This window comes from Orbicella franksi, chromosome 9 (genome assembly GCF_964199315.1).
Source record: "Orbicella franksi chromosome 9, jaOrbFran1.1, whole genome shotgun sequence".
NCBI lineage: Eukaryota > Metazoa > Cnidaria > Anthozoa > Scleractinia > Merulinidae > Orbicella > Orbicella franksi.
In genome coordinates this window covers 9,021,815-9,044,372 of record NC_138153.1, presented here as the reverse complement: position 1 = coordinate 9,044,372, position 22,558 = coordinate 9,021,815, and the positions used below count along the sequence as shown (strand labels likewise).

At 39.7% G+C, this 22,558-nt stretch overlaps 1 protein-coding gene across 1 annotated transcript; it reads left to right on the top strand.

The window, feature by feature from the left end:
- The first annotated feature begins 324 nt into the window (after positions 1 to 324).
- LOC145498291 (protein mono-ADP-ribosyltransferase PARP14-like) lies at positions 325 to 22,523 on the top strand. The gene is made up of 13 exons (XM_081478193.1): positions 325 to 487; positions 3,549 to 3,661; positions 4,229 to 4,379; positions 5,740 to 5,991; positions 7,857 to 8,108; positions 8,548 to 8,817; positions 9,269 to 9,511; positions 12,257 to 12,493; positions 13,418 to 15,738; positions 16,152 to 16,373; positions 17,456 to 19,031; positions 19,597 to 19,923; positions 20,669 to 22,523. The coding sequence occupies exons 1-13, from the start codon at positions 325 to 327 to the stop codon at positions 20,950 to 20,952; spliced, it is 6,411 nt and encodes a 2,136-aa protein (XP_081334319.1). The 3' UTR covers positions 20,953 to 22,523.
- Positions 22,524 to 22,558: the final 35 nt, after the last annotated feature.

The following is a 22,558-nucleotide window of genomic DNA, read 5'->3' as shown; positions in this document are numbered from 1 at the left end:
CATCATTTCTCTCTAGTAAATGACTCTTCAAAACAGCGAAATAAAGGTATGGGAGTACGCTAGTGGGTTGAATCATCAGCAAAGGTATTCGAGTTCCGACGTAAACGATTTTTAATTTAATTTTATTTTGTCAATCTTTTCCCGTCTACCTCCCTGGTGCTCTCGTCAAATTGAAAGCCGGAGTGTCACATCACATTGTCCGGACTTTCCCGTTTGTTTCTCGGAAGCGGTCATCCAGACATATTTGCTTTCAGTTTTCAATGGTGCGGAACACGTTTTATTCGGTTATATTCTCCACTTCGTTTTGCAAAACCACTGTAGGATATGGATGGAGATCGGATCTTGTATGTTCGAGGTATCGGAAGGACGATATCAAAGGAAGAATTAACAATTTATTTCCAATCACACAAACAGTCCGGCGGTGGTGATATCAGCTCGATAGACGTCAACGGAGACGAAGCGGTCATTACATTTGAAGACGAGCATGGTACGTGTGGTTTGTATCTGATCTTAGTTTTTCTGTTATTTCGCTGTCTTTGAAGCACAAAATTTTGCTTTTCCTTTCCTTTTTAGTGATCCAATATCAGACTTTTCCATCACTTTCAATATCCTTTCGATTCACGATCGGGGAAGAGCCTCCCGTTTCACTTTCAATATTTGTGTTCTTCATGCCGTCGAAGGCAAACTATTATCTTACAGACTCATTGTTTTATTTTTCTAATACACGGAGCTAGTGTTGCTTTTGAGAAATCAAAAATAAGTAAAACCTAAGTTTCAAAGAGATTGCTCTAAGCGTTCATGCCATTAACAAAGCGTCTATTCTTTATGTCTGATGACGAGTATTTGCATTCGATGTAATGTTAATGTGCCACGCATTGCAGATGTTGCGTGACAAACGATAAGTCGACATAGTCAGACATAGTGACTTTATATACAATTAGTTTTAGTTAGTTTATTGTAATCATATAGTAGATTAACTTAGTAATAGTTCTAGTTAGCAATTAATTAAATAATTAATTTATTGTAAATCTAGGAATTGTAATCTAAACATTTTAATCGTAATTTTAAATTTTTAGCAAAGTTAAATTTAAATACACGACCCCACAAGCTTTTAGCTTTAATTATTATCGTGTTTAAATAAAGTTTATCTATCTATCTATCTATCTATCTATCTATCTATCTATCTATCTATCTATCTATCTATCTATCTATCTATCTATCGATCGATCGATCGATCGATCGATCGATCGATCTATAAGCCAGGAATGGATTTACAAACTATGTCCCCGCGCGTTGAAGCGGCACTATGACGAAAATCGCATCGTTCCTATCTAAGCCATCCTAAAACATAAACAAGTTGTCTGCACGAGAAGAAAAACGCTGTTTACTATTTTCAAATATCTCTTTTCGTTCCAGAAATATTCAAGTTTTTAAAATATGCAAATCAGCCAAGCGATGACATCATGCACTCAACCAAATATTGACTAAATATTGTGAAGAAAGATATCTCAGCCAATTTGTATCAGAAGTGCTTGATTCTTTGCAGTAACATTCTACTAAATGTGCTACGCAATACGAGTTGAACAGTTTTGTTACTATGGCAATGTACTGGGTTCCAGACCTCCCCAATATTAAAGGCTCTTCTGGCCACCTTTGGTGTTCCATTTTGATATTTGCTGATGGTGCCTCATATACATGATTCAGCAAGGATATAAATATGGTAGCTCTAGTTTGTGGCCTCATTTAATGTTTTTCGAGCTGAAAATTACTAACATTTTGAAATCAGGTGTGTGGGGACTGGAAAAGAGTCAGTTCCCATGGGAACAGAATTTTCCATAGTAGTTGGTGTGTTGCCTGTAGAACTATTAGCCCACCAAGTTTCAATGGTCTATGCTGCAAACTGACTGAGATAGCTCAATTCATAGACTTGATATAATATTGGGTTGAGTGTATGACATCATCAGTCATGTCATTTGCATATTTCACACATTTTTCAATTTTAAATATCTCCAGAACTAATGCAGATATTTGCAAATGGGAAAGAGTATTTTTATTCTTTCATGAAATTCTACGTGATACCTAAAAATCAAGGGGTAAAAATTTGATCATAGTAACACTTTAAAGGAGTATCAAATTCATTCATCGTGCTTCATTCAACGATGTACCCTATTTTAGCAAAACATTTAGCGCATCCATTGATTTCAAAACAAGTACTGTAATTAGTAAACTATGAAATATAGCTTTACATGGTGCAAACAAGAATCAATTATTACAGTACTACAATATTATAATACAGATATTAGATGGATTTGTGGGATTATCACTAAAAGCATCCACGGTCGAGTTATGATCGATACCTTTGATCGAACCTTTATTGGCACTCGAAATTGATTGACACCTCAGTTGACACATGATCAATTCTCAATTAACATCTCCCTCAACAGTCAGTAGAGAATCGACCGACTATCAACCAACTGTTGATCAAGTGTCAATCAAGTGTCAACTGAGTATCGAATGGGGTGTAGACTTAGTATCAATCAGGATGTCAATCGAGTGTCAATCCAGTTGTTGATCAGGGGTATAGATTGAGGGTATTGATCTACACCTTGACCATGGATGCCTTTGGTACTCATGAATTAATATTCATATTATCCCCTAAAATTAAGATAAATTGGTATGTTTTATCTTTATTAATAGCTTATTATGATTAATTTAAAAACATTACGTTTTAACTGACTTGGCCAGTATTGACAAAATCAATTTTGTATGCCAATGGAACAAACAGAAATATTATTTTTACCTGTTACATCAAATTTTTTCTCAACTCCTCAACTTTGTGTTTTTTTTTCTTTTTTTGTTTAATTGTTCTTTGAAGTGTGCCTAAAATTCTTCCTTTGTGTTCAAATTCCACATCTTTCTACATTTCATGGATGAAAATATTGTATCTTACATGGAAGCACTTATGGCAATGTCACTAATGGAACAGCTGTATGGCCTAATTACCCCAACTGAACTGAACTGTAGTCACATGACTACTTTTAACACATGACATAGCATTTAATATTGTCTGGGCCTTAAGACAAGAAGACAAGGCAAGAGAATGTTTACATGTATTTGTACTGACTTAACAGGATTTCTGTCAATCAATAGGGATATTGAGATAAATATGACCTGTGTCTTGTTGATGGATTCATTGAAAAAAAAACAAAACAAAACAAAACAAAACAAAAAATAAATAAGGTTTTCAGTGGTCTCAGAAACTCAAATTCTCAACATAAGAATGTCTGAAATGTTTTGAGGGTACTTATGCGTCAACTAAAAAAAGGAGCGACTTTTTTTGGAAGCCCAGGGTATTTAGGTGAAAAGAAAATTAAAACAAAAATAATGATAACCCAACACCTAAATACCGCGAGCTTCCAAAAAATAAACGTTTCCTTTTTGCTCTAGTGGAAATCTTGCTCCTCGCTGACTCATTAGTGCATCCTTTCGTGTTTCCGTCTACCTATTACTTCATTTGCTCTTAATTTGTATGTCTGTTGGTCCGACAGTTGCCAAAAATGTCGCTAGCAGAACGCATACTATCAATGGAACGCGAGTCGATGTGTCATTTCATCAACCCAGTACTAGGGAGACCCAGTCCCAGGAGACATCAGAAGATCAGGTGAGACTTGGTCATTTTATGATCAATTTAAGGCCTATTGAGGTATTCATCTCTGCCACCTAGTGTGGCTAAGATGTATGTGTCTGATTCTATACCATTATGGTAAATGGCCAAACCCCTGCGTGAGCATCATTGCCTTTAAGATTATCAGGGATCCGAGATTCATGCTATTTTACGAAGTTAATTACAAGGCCATAGCCAGAAAACTATGACTGAGGCAATGTCCATGGTTAAATTTTCTTCCTAGGAATGTGTTTATTATGACTGTATTCTACGGCCGTGAATTATACTGACGTAACATTTGTGCCATGCAGAAAATCGGTATTGTCCTCAACCGCCTTCAGCTGACCTTTATACGTTTTCAGTTTCTTTCTTATTACACCTATTTGGTTGTCTTTTTCGGTTTTTACAAGACAACAGTTAAGTTAAGTTCAGAAACAAAGAATCTTGGTCAATGGGTGGCAAATTTTTCTTGAAAGTGACAACTGTTTTCAGTTCAGTGAAAACTGACCTGTCTAGTTTTACTATTAAATTTCATTGCTCGTTTTTTGCCATGTGCATTTGAAGACCTGGGTTATCATCCGTGGGCTATCTCAAAATACAACGGAAGATGCTTTACAGAACTATTTTGAAAACACAAGGCGATCAGGTGGCGGTCACGTGGAAGAAGTCAACATCAAAGGTGATTGTGCACGCATCAAGTTTGAATCAGCTGAAGGTACAGTATATGTTGTATTAGCCTGTGTAGCAGACGTTTCTTTTCCATTTTCCAGGCGGGGAGATTGAGCAAGCGAGTAAGTAAACAAGCGCGCCTGGGGTAAGCAAGAGATGTGGAGAAGTGGGGCGGGGTGCGAAAAAAGGAAGAGAAGGACACCCCCTCCCCCTGCTCCTAATTTTTCAGCACTCGCCTGCAGTTTCGTTCCCTTCGCGTGCATTTGGAAATGGACGCCTGCTACGCAGGCTAATGTTGAATGAAAAGAATAGTTTCAATCTTCATATTAAGGAAAACGGTGTGCTTGTGTCAATCTTTGTTTAGCCAGTGATATAGACATCTAAATTTAGAGCTTAACCTTGTTGCAAATTTGGTCATTTGCAAAGACCCCACAGGGAAATAAGTCATATTAACTTCTTGATATTACTGACCATGATAATTCCATTAAGCGCGCTCCTTGTGCACGTCGGTTGGAGGCTCCCCATTTGCATGGATGTTAGAGTAAGCGCCCTATTACGATATAAGTGCATGTCCTTGCCATTTGCTCCCATCTTTCAAAGTTAATGTCCTCTGAAGCAAGCTGAAGTCAATCTTCGAGTTGAAAAGAATATTTTTGCTAGTTTAGAGAGTGGTTATTATTTATCGCCTGGAGACGGGGGTCGGAAGATTTTTTGGGGGGATCATTTGATTTTTCGGATAACAGAAGGGGGGGTAAGTCATAACTGAGAGCTCAGAAGGGAGAATCAGATGGCTGAATTACTGCTAAGTGTTAAAAAAAAGGAAAAAATTAAACATTTTAACAGCTGGCCTGGCCTCAGAATACCAGAAAACCCATTTTTAAGGACCTCAATTTTAAATATCCTCCGGGGAAGGATGCTCTCGAACCCCCTCGTAGGGGAGCGCTGCCCGTTTGTCAACTGACATCAGATATGGGGATCCAGACAAGCTCAAGATACGGATTAAGAGACTGGACCATGGCGGCTTTATCAAATTATAAGTATAGTTAGAAATGTTGCTTGCATATGAATGTGAAAAGCACAAAACATACACGTGGAAAGGTGAATATGTTTGCGAAGACGTGGGGAAGGATCACGAAATTTATCAATAGTTATGAGGGGGGATCACTTCAATAAAATAACATTTAAAGGGGGGATCAACTAAATGTTAATGTCCTTAGCCGAAAATCCTCCGACCCAACACAGGCGGTGAATAATGAACGGGCCCTTGTTGGGGTTCAATCAATCATTCAATTACCCAACCAACCAATCAATCAATCAATCAATCGATCAGTTGATTGATTGATATTCATTGACTTGTCAGGCAGTCAATCAGTCAGTCACTTCATCGATTTTCATAATTTCTTTAGTTGCAAAACGTGTGGTTGAGCGTGACAAGCATACTTTGAACGACGTTACCCTTGATGTCAGCTTTGAAATGCGTGGTAGAAGGTACAAGAACAGTAAAACCATTGAAGTGGCTGGCCTTCCTGCAAGCACGACTAAAGACGCAATTCTGAATTACTTTGAAAACGAGCGTCGTTCCGGAGGTGGGGAGGTAGAAACTGTGGATTTGAAACTTGAAGCTGGTGTGGCTTTCGTGACATTCAAGGATATTGGTGGTAAGTTGATTGGATGAGAATTCATTTCGATTTATTATTGACAATAATAAAATAGTGGAGAGTGAAGCGAAACACACATGGTACAAAATGGGGCTTTGTTTTTGCTACCATTGGCTCTCCATTTGCATGTATGTTAGAGTAAGTGCCCTATTACGATATAAGTGCATCTTTCAAAGTTAATGTCCGGTGAAGCAAGCTGAAGTCAATCTTTGAGTTGAAAAGAATGTTTTTGCTAGTTTAGGGACCGGTCATTATTTATCGCCTGGAGACGGAGGTAGGAGGACTTTGGGGGGATCATTTGATTTTTCGGATAACAGAAGAGGGGTAGGTCATAACTGCGAGCTCAGAAGGGAGAATCAGATGGCTGAATCACCGCTAAATGCAAAAACAAAAAACAAAAAACAAAAAAAGGAAAAACGTGAGACTTTTTAACAGCTGGCCTGGCCTCACAATACCGGAAAACCCATTTTTAAGGACCTCTATTTTAAATATCCTCCGGGGAAGGATGCTCTCGAACCCCCTTGCAGGGGAGCGCTGTCCGTTTGTCAACTGACATCAGATATGGGGATCCAGACTAGCCCAAGATATGGATTAAGAGTCTGCACCATGGCGGCTTTATCAAATTATAAGTATAGTTAGAAATATTGCTTGCATATGAATGTGAAAAGCACTAAATATACACGTGGAAAGGTGAATGTGTTTGCGAAGATGTGTGGGAGGATCACGAAATTTATTTATAGTTATGAGGGGGGCCCAGTGTTTCAGCCAGAAATTTTACTTGAGGGCCAAAGTGGCCCATGAAGATCTTTTTTAGGGGCCAATTTTTTAGGAAAAGGGCCACTAAATTGAAAGCTACAGAAGGAAAAAAGGCATCAGGGCACCAAGAGAAATAAAGCAATTTATTAGGATCTATGATAAAATTTAATAGTAAGTGCTTTTTGAAGGGTTTCTACTCAGTAAAGTTTCTTTTGCATCAGATACTAGTATGAAGGATCCGTGCATTACAAGAGAACAATCCTTAGGCCTACATGATGTAATCAATGATCAAGGGTTTGCAATGTATTATAGGGCGATTTCAAACTCGGTCAGCCATTTGGAAGTTTTCCGATATGAGAGAGCTAATAGAGCAAAGCAAAAGGACGGATTTACTTCTTTTCTTATGTTGAATGTTTTAGAAGCAAAGATCTTTCAATATGATTTTCTAGAAGGACATAATGTGTGACAAAATAACTTTTATTGATCGTCAACACAGGGAAATGTAGTCGCCATTATGCCTTATTATGGCGACTAAACCAGAATTTTTGGTCGCCAAGGATGAAATGTTAGTTGCATTGGCGACCGTATCGATCACAATTTCGAGTCTTGGGATGGCTTTTAAAATACTATGCCTGTAAAAGGAAAGGGCCGAATTGGTCGTTTTTTTGTTTTTTCTGGGGGCCATCTCTGATTGCAACGCGGGATTCCCGCAATGGCGCGCTCTGGCAAAAACACTGCGGGGGGATCACTTCAATAAAATAACATTTGAAGGGGAATCAGCTAAATGTTAATCTCTTTAGCGGAAAATCCTCCGACCCACCACAGGCGGTGAATAATGAACGGGCCCTTATTGGAGTCTAATCAATCAATCAATCAATCAATCAATCAATCAATCAATCAATCAATCAATCAATCAGTCAGTCAGTCAGTCAGTCAGTCAGTCAGTTAGTCAGTCAGTCAATCATTCAATTACCCAACCAATCAATCAATCAATCAATCAATCGATCAATCAATCAATCAATCGATCGATCAGTTGATTGATTGACATTCACTGACTTGTCAGTCAGTCAGTCAGTCAGTCACTTCATCGATTTTCATAATTTCTCTAGTTGCAGAACGTGTGGTTGAGCGTGACAAGCATACTTTGAACGACGTTACCCTTGATGTCAGCTTTGAAATGCGTGGTAGAAGGGACGGGAACGGTAATACCATTGAAGTGGCTGGCCTTCCTGCAAGCACGACTAAAGACTCAATTCTGAATTACTTTGAAAACAAGCGTCGTTCCGGCGGTGGGGAGGTAGAAACTGTGGATTTGAAACTTGAAGCTGGTGTGGCTTTCGTGACATTCAAGGATATTGGTGGTAAGTTGACTGGATGAGAATTTATTTTGATTTATTATTGACAATTATAAAACAGTGTAGAGTAAAGCGAAAAACACGTGCTACAAAATATTAATGGGGCTTTGCTTTCTCTACCACTGGCCTATGAATTTTCAATTAGATTTGGTTTCGTTTAAACTTTTTACTTTTGTTTAAACCCTTTTTCGGGTAGATAAATGCCTGGGACGGGTACTACTGTTACAATGAATTAGGGGTATCAGAAGTAAATATGCTACATGTATGTCCTTGTTAAAATGTGCATGAGAACTTATCGATATACATGTGTAACAATGACTAATCGATCTACAGTGTATGTATAAGAAACACAAAATATGTGACGTTTTACAGCAGAATAATCATCGGCTGTAGAAGTTAGCCACGACAAATTTTTTGATGACGAAGATTGTTTTGATACTTGCAGTCGTAACTACTGTGTTACAAAAAGACAAGCATGTTCTTGATGGAGCTACCCTGAAAGTCACAGCCAGTAACAACACATGTGGTCTACCAGACAAGGACCAAGCACAAGAATCACGGGTCTTAGAAGTGCATGGACTTGCTGCAACCTCAACCGAAGACTCTATTTGGATGTTCTTCGAGAACACTAGACGCACCGGGGGAGGCGAAGTAGAGCACGTGGATTATACGCCTGAGAAGGGAATTGCTGTCGTGACTTTTGCAAAAGCTGAAAGTAAGTGAACTTGCTATTGAAGGGATAGTTCCACTTCTCGGCGAATGTTCAAACTATGATGAAGCCCACCCAATTCCACTGTCTATAGATCGATCCAATGCTAGCACATGTTTATAAATCATACATCCTGTCCAGAACAAAACCGTCGGGCCAAATGACAAATGTGTTCAATACTAGATTCGACATTTTCTCTGTAAATCCGTTGATATCCCCCATGAAATGTGGGCATCTGACATTCTGCTAGCTTTCGCGTAACCACATCGCTACACAAAGGGTATCATTCTGCTTTAACAAAGTTATAGTCTGTCAGGTTTTCGTCACGTTTTCGGGCTAAGTTTGCAAAATCAGAGCACAAGTGCAAACTACAAAGAACATGTACAATAAGCAAAATCTCATCGAAAGAACCTCTAATATCGTGGCTTCTTTGTTTTGTCTGCTCTTTAATCTGAAGGTGCAGTTGGAGTTGTCAACAGAGGAGTACTCACCCTTGATGACGCAGAACTGAAAATAACCATTAGAAAACCTGTAAAGGAGCTTCCTATTGACACTAAAAGGTTTGTTGTCAAAGGTCTGAGTGACAAAACCACACGGGATGGACTTCAATCTTACATGGAGGTTGTCAGTGGAGTAGAAGTGTTGTCCATTGAATTTGGAGAGCAAGGAAGTGCAGCAGTGACCTTTAATGAAACATACGGTAAGTTTGATTAAATTTACCTCAGTGACAAAACCATAAAAAAGGGTTTTTTTTAATTTTTTTATTAGGCTCCTTCGTCTTCGTTTGTATGCAATCTAGGTATGGGTTTATGCTAAGTATGCGTCTCTCGAGTTACGGATGTAACTGGGAATTGGAGGGCACGATAGCGTGAAGGTTGCTCTAAGGGCAGTGTAGCGGCCGGCGACTCTCGAGCGAACTAGAGGTGTCGTGAGCCGGTGAAGACGACTTTTAAAGATAGGACTACTTTACGGGCTGACGAAATAAAGCACGCTGATGTGTAGGACAAATTGATTTATTTCCTTGACACCAATTGCGATAATCGTTGTTTAGCCGTAAACTGAAATTTGATTAAAAATAAAGCATAAGCTACTAAAGAAACAGTTCTTCTTGCGAGCATTGAGGTCCACGTGATACTTATGTACTTAACTTACACTAAACTGCGACGAAACTAGAAACTAACCTAAACCTTATGACTGCAGGGCAGTAGAAAACAGCAAGTCTATATACGGAATTGCAATAACTAATAAGATACGATCGATAAGAAAACTAACTGAGAATTCCGTGGAAACTAACTATTAAAAGGTAAAGACAACACTTACATATCAGTCCTACGCTTGCCTCTAAAGGTAGACTGCTTTGGCTTCACTAGGCGGTCACTTTTAACTTCTTCAACTTAGGTGACTTGCGTTCGTGGTGAAAGCGAGGATACAACTGACAAATCTAATAGCTACGTGCACGTACAGAAACTATAAGGCTGAATTGTTCCTTTGATTAGAACGGAACTACGTAATACTGCGGTAAGACTACAATAGATCATTGAGCGTTCATCACAGGCAGCCAAGAACAATATACTCCTTCTCAAGGGCTCTCAAAATTTCAATGCGTCTATAACGCGATAGACGCGCACCAAAATCATAAACCAAACCTTTTTAACTCGGCGACAGGAATCCTCGAAAGTTTTTGGTCGAACGTCTTGCGATAGTATCTCAACTCATAAGACTTGGCTAAAAAAAAGTGTTGTCATTTCTTCCAATCAAACTTATTTGCCTTACGTCACATTTTGGAATTCAGTGACGGCTTTGACCTCGAACCAGGATAATGTGGAAATTGTGTCTATAACGCTCAAAATCGCATCTTATTGAAGCCATTCACATGCATGACAGCAGTATTGAAACAAAACTTGCGAATACAATCTTACGCTCCAGATCCACTACTAGCGGTTCAATAAAGCTGAAAGTGCTGAATGCAATTAATACAATTATTGTTCCGGACGACAATTCCCCGCAGTTTTGTCTTGACTGTAGGACAAATCACTATGTCTAAATAGATATTTCCAGATTTAATACAGATACCACTTTCATTCCATGTTCTGACTTGTTTCTGTCGCAACGACGCCGCATTCGCCTCGCCCCCAAACACTTTCGCATGTTCCACTGTTTTGAACATCGGTTATTGATCACTTTACGACATCATTATTATCAATACGCGCGGCCAAATGACAAACTGCCCTCCGTAAAACGTACCATTTTGCGGGCCAAACGGAAAATGCGCGGGCTCAAAATGCATTTGCCACCCTGATTCTGATTGGCTGCAGAGATGTCATACAACTTCGCTCGATCTGTGAGATCCTGAGGATACCATTTCAATGCTAGAGTTGGCGCGAGTTTGCACTTTGTAGTTCTGTAGTGAACGTTTGACGTTTGAAGATTTTGAAGTCCTAAATTTTCATCTTTTTTCTAGTCAAAACTCGGACCTGGACAACGAGCAACTGGATGAAATTAAGCAAAAAGCTCAAGCGAAAAACCAAGAAAGCAAACGAGCGGGGATTTAAAAAAGTTCGAGAAATGTTGTGAGGAAATAAAAATTACAGTAGATCTCAAAACAGTAAGTCTTAAGTCCAACGGAGTTCAGTGAAATTCTGCGAAAGTTCTTCGCTAAAGAGAGAACAGAGAAAGACCAAGCATTACTCCAAGTGCATTGAATGGAATTAGAGCGGCCATTCATTGCCATCTAACCTGTGCTCCACTCAGCCGAAACATAAGCATTTTGCAAGACAGCGAATTCATGTCTGCCAACAAAATGATTGAAGCAAAGGCCAAGCTATTTACGAAAGAAAACGATGCGAAACCAGAACACAAATGATCCATTCAGTTTGGAGACAGGTAGAAATTGAATCGATACCTCATGGAAGGGTGGAACACGGACGGCGTTCGGAAAGATGCGGAGAAGTTACTTGAGTTTAGTTGGTTTTCGTTGTGTTTTCATTTTGCTCGCCGCGGCACAGAGGGATGGCGGCAGCTTACAAGGCACTCATTTGATCATTTTTGCTAATCATTTTTTACTAATCTTTTTAATACTAGATTACATTTGACTTTTATTGTATACAGAAAGGAATTTTATTTGGCTCTTGTTTAGCTGATCGTACTGTAGCAACAACTTTCTACATCTTAGCTTCATGCTACATCTCTGTTAAGCATTTTTTTCTTATTAATTGAAATGAACTTGTGCGATTTGGCCTAGTGTATTGATAATAATGATAATCAAATGACTTTTGTCGGGCATATAGTTAAAGCGAAGCGAGGGCGCAAATGATGCTACTCGGGCCACAAATAAACTATATGCCCTCCAAAATTCATGCTATTGCCCTATTATCTTTTTTTTTTTTTAATCATTTACGAGTGTTTAAGTAATCTGGGAGCTGGGAAACTACAATTCTTTCGGCAGACTATCAAGCCATTACACAGAAGGTTGCCAAGAGACAACTGGAGGGTAGACAGCTCTCAATCGAACAAGTTCCCGTTTGCAATTGTGTGCAAGTGACATGTCTGAACAGGGAAAACACCACTGAGGATGCAGTTCTTTACCATTTTGAAAACCCCAAGAACGGGGGCGGTGAGGTCATCAAAGTAGAACTTAATATAAAGGAAGGATGCGCACTGGTCCACTTCGTGGACCCAGAAGGTATTAAAATATCCTATCTTCGCAGAGCTAAGATTATTGAGTTAAACCACGTATACATATAGATATATGTTTAACTTTCTGGGCCTTGACGAACTGTAATGATTCGACGTAGTACCCTGTTACTTTTGGTAGCTTAGAGGAGGGCGCTTACTGGATATAAGGCACTTATAGTGACATAACGCTTGTTTCTTTTTGACCATTTGCATCTGAATGTGATACAACACTTAAAAGACAGCTGCTTTAACTTAAGAGCTGTAACTATGGGAGCTCTCATAGTCATAATGTTCAATGTTACATGCGGATGAAAATGGAGACTTCATAATTCATTCCACGTCAATGCCTTGAATGTTATCTCCCCTATTAGGACACGTTTTGGAAGGGGCACTTATTGATTAAACGGCGCGCACTTTATGGGGAGTGCTCATCAGATAGAGGGCGCTTTATTTAGTAGGGGAGCTGAATCGAATCATTGTCCGTGTCTGTCAAAGCTCAATCTGATCTTATATATAGTCTGTTAACAGACCTTCTAGTCGAGGACAAAATAACGGCTATGGGAAGGCTAATGTTCGCGGAGAATATTGCCTTCTTAACTTTTCGGAATCAGGATATACTGAAACTTTCTTTGAACTGAGTGGAAACAAGAATCCCTGCAAGTTACTAAAGCACCGTCTTCTTGCATGCTTTCTAGAGGTAACCAGGAGGAGCGAAAGAAATTAAGCTTTAGGCATTGTTGGTGGGCGCCAACACCTTTCGGTAAATTGATGGTCTCGTGTTCATTTCTTGAAAGAAGGATGCCAGATACTTAACTGTTGTCTGAAATATTACGAAATCAAAATTAGACGGTAAATTTTATCTCTTAACAAGCCTTTAATTAGTAGCATATCGCATCAACTGACCAGTTGGTTAATTCACTTTCCCTTGCAGTTGCTACGAAAGTTTTGTCGAAGAGCCACTCCCTTAACGGGGCAAACTTGGAAGTAAGTCTCCACAGCCCTTTCCTTGGGAAACCAGTCTCTCAGCCGGAAGCACAGGAAGTTGAGCTGATGACAAGTATCCCATTAGACTCACAAGTAATGCTCTTTATTTGTGAGCACTACAAAGCTGAGTTCACGCAGGTCCAGGACGATCATGGTGTAACGATAACCTGGGAAGAAGGCACCAGTAGCATAATCGTCAGGCCTGTGGATAAAGTATCAGCAGACAGGAAAAAATTTGATGAGGCATGCGAAGTCATCGCTTCTTTCAGGCAACAATTTCAGACAGCCACTTCGCATGTCCTGCCTGAAGCTTGGAAAGCTGTGGTGGATAACTTTATGAAAAATGTTAGTGCCATGGAAGAAAAAGTGAAAGTGCGTTGCGTAGCTCAGCAGCATGTAATTTCCCTCACAGGAAAGAAGCAAGATGTTGACGGACTCATGAATGATTTGCAAGAATTAAAGACAAGCATCGAGAGAAAAGCCAAACTTAAGGCTTCTATGGAAACAAAGTCGATAGATATTGACCATACTGTGAGACTGCAGTTCCTAAGAGATCTAGACTTTGGAAAGGAACTAGAAGCCGAATACGAAGAAACTCAAGTCAGCATACTCCTAGAAACGGGAAAGGTTCAAATTCGTGCTCCTTCCATCACCATTCACAAGGTTTCTGCAGCGCTATGGGAGACGATTGCCAAAGTAAAGGAAATAAGCCTTGAGATGTCGCAGAATACCGTCGAAATGCTTAGGAGTACAGCCTGTCGAGCATTCATTAACGACCAATTCACAGCCAGCGATTTACAAGCTGGCTTGGCCTTTGATTCAGAAAGGAAAGACGGTGTAGTAGTTATGGGAATGAAAACTGAAGTTGCTGAAAAAGCTGCCGAGTTGGTTAAACGACTGGTTGTCGAAGAATGCTTTGACTTAGATGAGGATCAAGTTCAGCTCGAAAAAAGCGAAAAGTGGCGTCAGTTAAGATATGATCTGACCGAAAAGCGTATTTTGAGCCTCTCTTTTGACAGACGCAGCAAGAAAATAAGGTTAGTGGGAACAAAGGATGAGGTTTCATCCGCCCTGGCTGCTGTCAGGTGCTTTTTGAAAGAAAACACCATTGTCAGCAACGTGGTGAGACTTCCCAAAGGATGCAGGCGATTCCTTGCAAAGTACAGAGAACAGGAATTTCGGCAAATAGAAGAAGATTTGAAAGAATATTCCACACGGATAAAGCTAGACGAAGATGACGAAGGTTTGAGCATCTCTGGAACGACTGACGGAGTTCAAAAAGGGACAAAATTGGTTCAAGATCTGGCATCCAAGGTTCTGAGCGAAAAGTTATTCCTTAACAAGCCAGGAATGCGCAAAGTACTGGGTCAGAGCAAGGGCAAGAAATTGTTAAGTCTTATGGAGAATGAGAATAAATGTGTCATCGAACACTATATTTCAGAAAAGTATGAATCGTCAAAGAAACCAGGAGAAAAAAAGGAAGAAAATCAAGGGAAAAAAGAGAAGCTCTGTAGTTTCCTTACCCCAGAAGGAAAAAACATTCTGGTTTTTAAAGACAACATCTGCGATCGAAATGTGGACGTGATTGTCAATGCAGCCAACTCCAACCTCCATCATGTGGGTGGTGTCTCCAAAGCTATAGCTGAAGCGGCCGGAGAAGTCTTCAAGGACGAATGTGATCAATACATCGTCGACCGAGGGCCGCTTCTAGATGGGCATGTAGTTGCAACTTCTGCTGGAAAATTGCCGTTCAAGAAAGTCATTCATGCTGTAGGACCGAAATGGACAAAGGAAGCAGCTTGGGAAAAGAGGATGGGCAGGTCTCCAAGACAAGAGAGCCTTCTAAGTTATACAGTAAAAAATGCCCTAGATTCTGCCAAAAGCTATAAATCAATCGCATTACCAGCCATTAGCACAGGCGTCTATGATTTTCCATATCAGTTGTGCGCAAAAATTATGGTCGATTCAGCTGTAGTGTTTTCTCAAGAAAATCCAGGTTGTCGTTTGTCTGAGATTCAGTTCACCAGCACCGACGATAATGTTGTAAAGGCCTTTGTGAAGGAGATGGATTCCAGATTTTTCCATGATCCCAACTATGAGAGCTCTTCAGATTCAAAGGTAAAGGTCAAAGCGAGCAAAGGCAAGGGAAGAAAGAAGTCAATGCCCAGTACACCGTCGACTGCATCAACTGCAGATATTCCAAATGTCATCAAGACATCGGAAGACTTAAAACTGATTCTTGTTACTGGTAATATGTCTCAAGAAAAGGCAAGTCGGAACATTTCTATAATTACGTGAATAGATGTTGCTTTAAATTTCAGCCATTTCAACGTCAATAGGAATAGAAGGCATTCTGCAGTGACAAACATGATTGAAACGCCTGTCGTGTAAACTGTAATTTTAAAAAACTTGGCCTTTATATATTATCATGCCAATTTCAATAATTTGTACCTCTCACTCAAGATCAGTAAAGATCATAAGTCTCAAGATGCCGCATTTTTTCTTTCAATTTTACCTCCTTTTTTGTGGTATCGATAAACAAATAAGGTAAAAAGCGATTTCTCGCCATTTCGTAGAGTCGAAAATTGTCTGTTATTCTAATATAGCGAAATTAGGATCTGACACAGTGGTTATATTATGACAGATGTTAACAAAGGGCTCTTTGTGTTGTTGTTCCTCAGGTTGACGCTATCGTCAACTCGGCGTCATCAGACCTCGATCTTAGCAGAAACGCAAGTGCCAAAGCCCTGAGTAATGCTGCCGGTCCTGCTCTACAGCAAGAATGTAAGGCGATTGGTAAGGTAAACACTGGAGACATAGTGGTAACAAGTGGAGGAAAGCTGAATTGTAAGCATGTCTTCCACACGTCGTGTGCTACATGGAACCAACAAAGCGGCGAACAGGTACAAAATATATTGGACATTAAGGGTCACAGATACGCAGTTTTCGGTTTAAGTTCCAAGGGAAAATCAATGTGGTTAGAAACAAAAACGTTTAATCGTGTAAGTTACGATGATGGACAAAAGTCCTCGGGAAAATGATGTATAATGCAGCGAATTATCTGTATTTTACAACTGAATTTTAAAATTTACAAAACGCGTTGCTTTTGCCCCCTCCCCACGCAATGCAATGTTCAAACTCAGGAGAAATTGCAGGTACTAGTTTTCAGCATTGTATGTGGAGGAGAAGCTAGGCAGGTTCAGTTGTATTCGCGTCTGGCGTGTGTGCAAAAGCACCAAAAGTGTAAATTTGTCCCAAGACGTTTTACCATGATTGTAGCTATTGGAAACCGTTATGTAAACAAAGTCAAACTACGCACTACATGAACTTGTTTTTAGACAGATTGTAAGCATCCACGTCAGCTAGAGAGACTTGACTTTTAACAATTTCAGGGTGCTATACGGAATTAAGTGGGCTAAAATTGTTTTAACAGGCTGATTTAAGCTAACCAGAAACCGTATAAGCGACACTTATAGTTCCATGTTACTCAAGGTTGTACCATCTGCGTGAACTGAATGGTACTTTATGTTCATTGAGCGCTCATTACCAAAGATACCAAAGTATCTGCTCAGAATTTAAGAGGGGTCGCGAACTTCATCTATTTTGTTGAATTATTGCAGCAAAAACAACGGCAAGTCTTCACCGTCCTGACCGGTTGTGCGGTTCGCATACAACTTGACTCCCTTCACAGAAGCCCAGCGTCAACGCTGTCACTGACTTAATGATACAACGCTGCTTATTTGGCGCACCAATCAAAGTTGTTTCATGAATTGTGTGTGTGCGGGTTTTTTTTAAGAGTGAAATCGGTCAGCATGATTTAGCGGTTACCGCTTATATTTCTTACGCTATCCCTAGTTAATGATCCAGTTGAGAGTTTTACCCGCCATCTCTTGCATGTAAGGTGAGCATACAACCCACTGAGCTAAGCCGCCCCAATCTAACATGGTTAAAAGTAATGAATCGCAAAATCGTAAATCCCTTGCAGGAATTGCGTGGTATCATAAAGAAATGCCTCAATGAAGCTCAGAAGCGAAAACTTGTCAGCATCGCTATTCCTGCTCTTGGAACGGGAAATCTTGGTTATCCTCGTGATCGCGTGGCTGCTGCTTCCTTTGAAGAAGTTTTGGCATTCAGTAAGAATAATCCGGGCAGCTCATTAAGGGAGATTCATTTAGTTGTTTATGACAAGGACACTCCCTCCCTAAAAGCGTTTCAGGCTGAACTTCAAACAAGGAAGGGAAGTCAACCCGGGCTACCGCCTTCAGCAGCAGCTGGAAGTGAAAAAAAGAAGCGTGGCAGATCGCCTGGGGTGACCATCAAAAGTTCTGATCCAGACGACTTAGACGCTTTTGAGATAGTGGATGAAGAATTAGATCACATAAAGCCTGAAATCACAATGGGCGCCATCACTGTTCAAGTTGAAACTGGTGACATTACCAAAGAGGTTACCGATGCAATTGCGATTTTGTCCAACGACAAGTTAGCAGTAGGCGGCGGCGTTGGAACGGCAATTCTAAATGCTGGAGGACCAACAATTCAGCAAGAATGCTTATCCCTAGGTTTCCAATCATCAGGTTCTGTTGCAGTTACTGGAGCAGGAAAATTAAATGTAAGAAACATTTACCACATGGTTCCGGACACAATGTCGTCCATGCGGTCTATCAAAGATTGCATCGTTACTTGTCTACGGAAAGCTGACTCCAGTGGACTGACTTCGGTATCTTTCCCAGCTGTTGGAACTGGTAACATCGGAAAAGACGTGAAAGAAGCTGCTGAAGGGATGTTGCTGGCATTTTCCAAGTTTGCTCAAGAGCAGCCAAAATCAATTAGCTCTATTCGAATTGTAATCTATGAGCCGCACATGTTAAAGGTGTTCCGAAGTGCAATGGAGGCATGCATTCGTTCGTCGGAAGAGGGCGAACCAGGCGTCATATCCAAGATTGCTGGCTGGTTTGGATTAGGAAAAATTGGCTTGGCAACATCGCATGCCATAGCATCAAGGAAAATGTTGAGCGCAAAAGGCGACAGCTACTTGGAGATCTTTGCAGGGACTAAGCAAGATATCGATAAAGTCATCAAAGACATCGAGAAGGATGTAGCTGATCACTGCAAACAGAAAGTGATAGAGCATGATGCGATTAGCAAGCTCTCCAAGCAGCAGAAGCGGAAAATAAGGGATTTGCAAGCAGAGCACGATGTCTCAGTGACCATTGAAGAGGCAATAGGCCGCATTAGCATACGAGGTGATGTAGAAGGCGTATTAGATGTGGCCACCACGATTCACGAGATCCTCAACCAGCAACTAGAGGAAGATTACACACGAGGGGTTGAAGAACTTCTCGCCAAGAACATCCAGTGGTTCTTTCGTGACGATGATGGCAGTTGGGAACCTTATGACACCAGCATTAATTTACAGATAGAAAACGCGTTTAACGATGGCCACGATTCCGTGATGGTCGTAATTGAAGATGTCAGATGTGAGGTAGTCTTCAAGGACATGAAAGAAACCTGTTTCGAAGATGGCGAGGAAAGAGTTGTCGTCCGAAAAGAGTTTGGAAAAGGTAACGTTTATTTCAAAAACTAGCTGATATTTTATCGTACTTATACTTCATGGTATAAGAAGTAACTATTTTAATAGAAATTGGGGAGCCTGTACTATACATAAAAAGAGAAAGAGAAATATTGACCTTAAAACGGCTCATGTGGTTAAGTACTCAATAAGTACTAATTCCAATGTTTTGAAAAGAAACATATCGTATTCACTAGCATGTGAAACTATTCTTTTAAAATACTTTTTATTCAATTTATTTTTACTACATTATATATTACATGTGTGTTATATTGTATAAGGACATTTTGCTCATGTCATATCATTTTTTCGTTTCTTTTTTCTTTTTTGTTGTTGTTGTTTTTTTGGTTTTTATCGTACCGTTACTGTGTGCCCATTATGAACAGACTGCTTTTCTGTTTTGCAGTGCCTCAAAGACAGCTTATCGTGACATAGCTATCGTAAAATTCCGAAAGTAACGAAGGTCTTACAGTTTTCGAGGCGCGTGACTTTAAGTTGGTATAGCTTGTAAGCCTCTATATGTAGACAATGATTTCCCAAATAATTACTTTAAACAGGTATTCCTTTACCAAACGAATGGGACGTGCATCCAAAAGATAGCTTCGGCAAAGAGGAGGAGGTTCATCTAGTGCCATTGGATCCTGTCATCCACGCAAACGAGTACAAAAAGGTAGCTGATGAAGTTCACAAGACCTCCCCTATCACCATCACTAAGATTCAGAGAATACAAAACCCTGCCCTGTACCGTGTATATATGGTAAAAAAGGACCAAATGGAAGAGAAGAAAGGAAGCAATGAACGAACACTTTTCCATGGTACAGCTGAAGGAAGCTGTGCTAGCATCAACAAGACTGGTTTCAACAGAAGCTATTGTGGGAAGAATGGTAAGTTCCAACTGGAATTCTCCAAATTTACGCGAACTTGTAAAATTAGCCATTTTTGTTTCTCAACGTTAGATGGACGAGTCTACACCGTAAGTCAAGTTGATTACAATTTAATAACTAATCTAAGCGAAATTCTTTACCTAGCAAATACAAATTATTATTTCTAGTCCAGCAAAACAAAATCCACTCGTCAGAACACTTCCTTGAAACGTGAGCCCAAAGAAGATGTCGTTAATTGCTAAGTATTTTTAATCGTAGTGTATATGTAGGTGTGATACACAGAGAATTTGTCTGATGTGTATATCAAGGATGAACTATAAGGATCCTTTTAAATTTTCGCTGTCATACTTAGATGTGACCATGCATGTATAAGGCAAACGTATTTGAAAGTTTAAGTAAATAGTGTGGTGATTCACCACTCCACTTTGTAATAGAAAGCAAAAGCATGTCATGAAACGCACTTCAGGTGTCACCCCGTTAGAAACGCCCTCTTCTTATCACCCCATAAATACTCTAGTTTCCCGTCGCTACAAGTAAATTCGGCTGCGGCCTAAGGAGTGACTGTTGGTTTACTATGATTTTTCAACTTTACAGTTTGTTGTCATGCGTGAAGAACTATTTAGTTTTTCTTTTCATATTTTTAGTGTCATACCATTCTTACGTAACATGCTCGTGAAGCCCAATAACCCTAACCCTAAGTTTAAATTTTTAATCCACTGACTAGTTCTGCTTTTACTGCTTTTAGCCACTATGTTTGGAAATGGCGTTTATTTTGCTCGAGATGCTTCTTATTCTACACAGACCAAGTATTCACCACCAGGTGGAGCCGGAAACCGTCACATGTATCTTGCACGTGTCCTTGTTGGTGAGTACACGACTGGACGCCAGGGAATGATAACCCCACCTCCCAAGGGAAGTGACGCCACAGATGCTTACGACACTGTCGTGGATAACCCCGCGAATCCAAGCATTTTCGTTGTGTTCTATGATAATCAATGCTATCCAGATTATCTAATAACGTTCAAATAAGTAGACCAGGTCTTGTGTGCTTGTTAAAGGGGCTGGTGAAAGTCAGACTAGAAATACCAAAGTTACTTATTGGAGATAATTAGTATTCAGTTAGTATACCTGCGATATAAATTAGGTTCATGCAGATTAGAAATTTAGGGCTTGGCTTTGTTACTTAATGTAGCCCCTTTGATTTTGTTTTCTTTTTTCGCCTTTTTTTTTGCGAAGCCGCGACATGTTAAATGTTTTTGTCTAAGTAATGGATTGCAGTGCAACCACTGGTATCTTTACGAAAATCCCTTCATTTGGAACAGTTTTTCTCTCGGTAAAAAGGAACTGTTCATGAATTTCATTCGGAATTCGAATGAGCCTCTTCCCAAGCTTTCGTCAGGAACTTCCATGTCAAATTAAGCACGTTTCCTTATAGCTAAAAGTTACTTCAAAGTTAGCGTGAGAAGAGGTACTGAGAAGATAGAAGTGAGGAGAGGTACTTTTTTTATATTTAAGTTAACTGCTTATGAGATAAGGTTAGTTTATTCCTTGCGTGGAAGGAGAGTAAATTATAAGCTGTGAAGTATTCTCCAGTTATTCTCAAGTGTATTGTAGTTGTTGTTGTGGTTTTTTTACCGCCTATCACGCAGCTATGGCAATTATGATTGTCCTTACCTAACTACATCTACTATAGGCATCATGTGATTTACAATCTACTTTAAGATAATTACTGCATACATGTATAACCTCTACCTTCAAATGTTTCTTATAAAGGAAAACGTATGCTCAGTTTTTTCTCTCTTTTAGAGCGCGTTCCTTTAGACTGAATTTTTCCAAAATTTCAATACAAAAACGAATGAAACGTAAATGTTCGGAAAAATCGTTTCGAAAGTTTAAGTCAACCTCTCGAGTTTGCCCTAATTCTGAAAATTTGGACGATAGAAAAATTGTCTGCTTATTTTAGAGGTTTCAGACAGCTTCTTTTCTCTCTTTTCTCTTACAGACCTAGAATTCGAAGACGGCGATTTTTCTTCGTTATACACGACTAGGAATTATTTCCTAGACATATTTCTATGTCCGCAACAAGTTTTATTCTTCTTGTTTTGGGAAGAAGTTGTCACGTTTCTCTTGTTGAACGAAGAGGATCTTGGATAGCTGGAATCGAAAGACTGGGCTGCGATACGAATAAATTTAATTCTTTTCGAGCTTTAGAAATAGGAAATGCGTAATAATCATATCATCGTTATCTTCTGAAAATCAAAAAAAAAAAAAAGAGTTGACGAGAATCCACCAATTAATGTAAAAGCGATTCAGTCAAGGGAAAGTGCCGTTCCACTCGTCAAAAGAAACTTTTGGATATTCAGAGCAAATGTTGGTCTAATGGAACGCGCTTATGACCTCAGGGAGCTTTTTTGCAAGTCTATCAGTCCTCGGGCGCTACCTCGCGTTCACCTGCTATGCAGGCTACTGTTGCTAGGACCGGTCTGTAAAGGAAGTGTCTCGTAGAACTGGTGCTATCTGCGAGGGTTGTTCGATAGGCGAAAAGCACGAGGCTTTTAGGTTCAGTACCTCAATAACGTAAGTTACAGCTATATATATATATATATATATATATATATATATATATATATATATA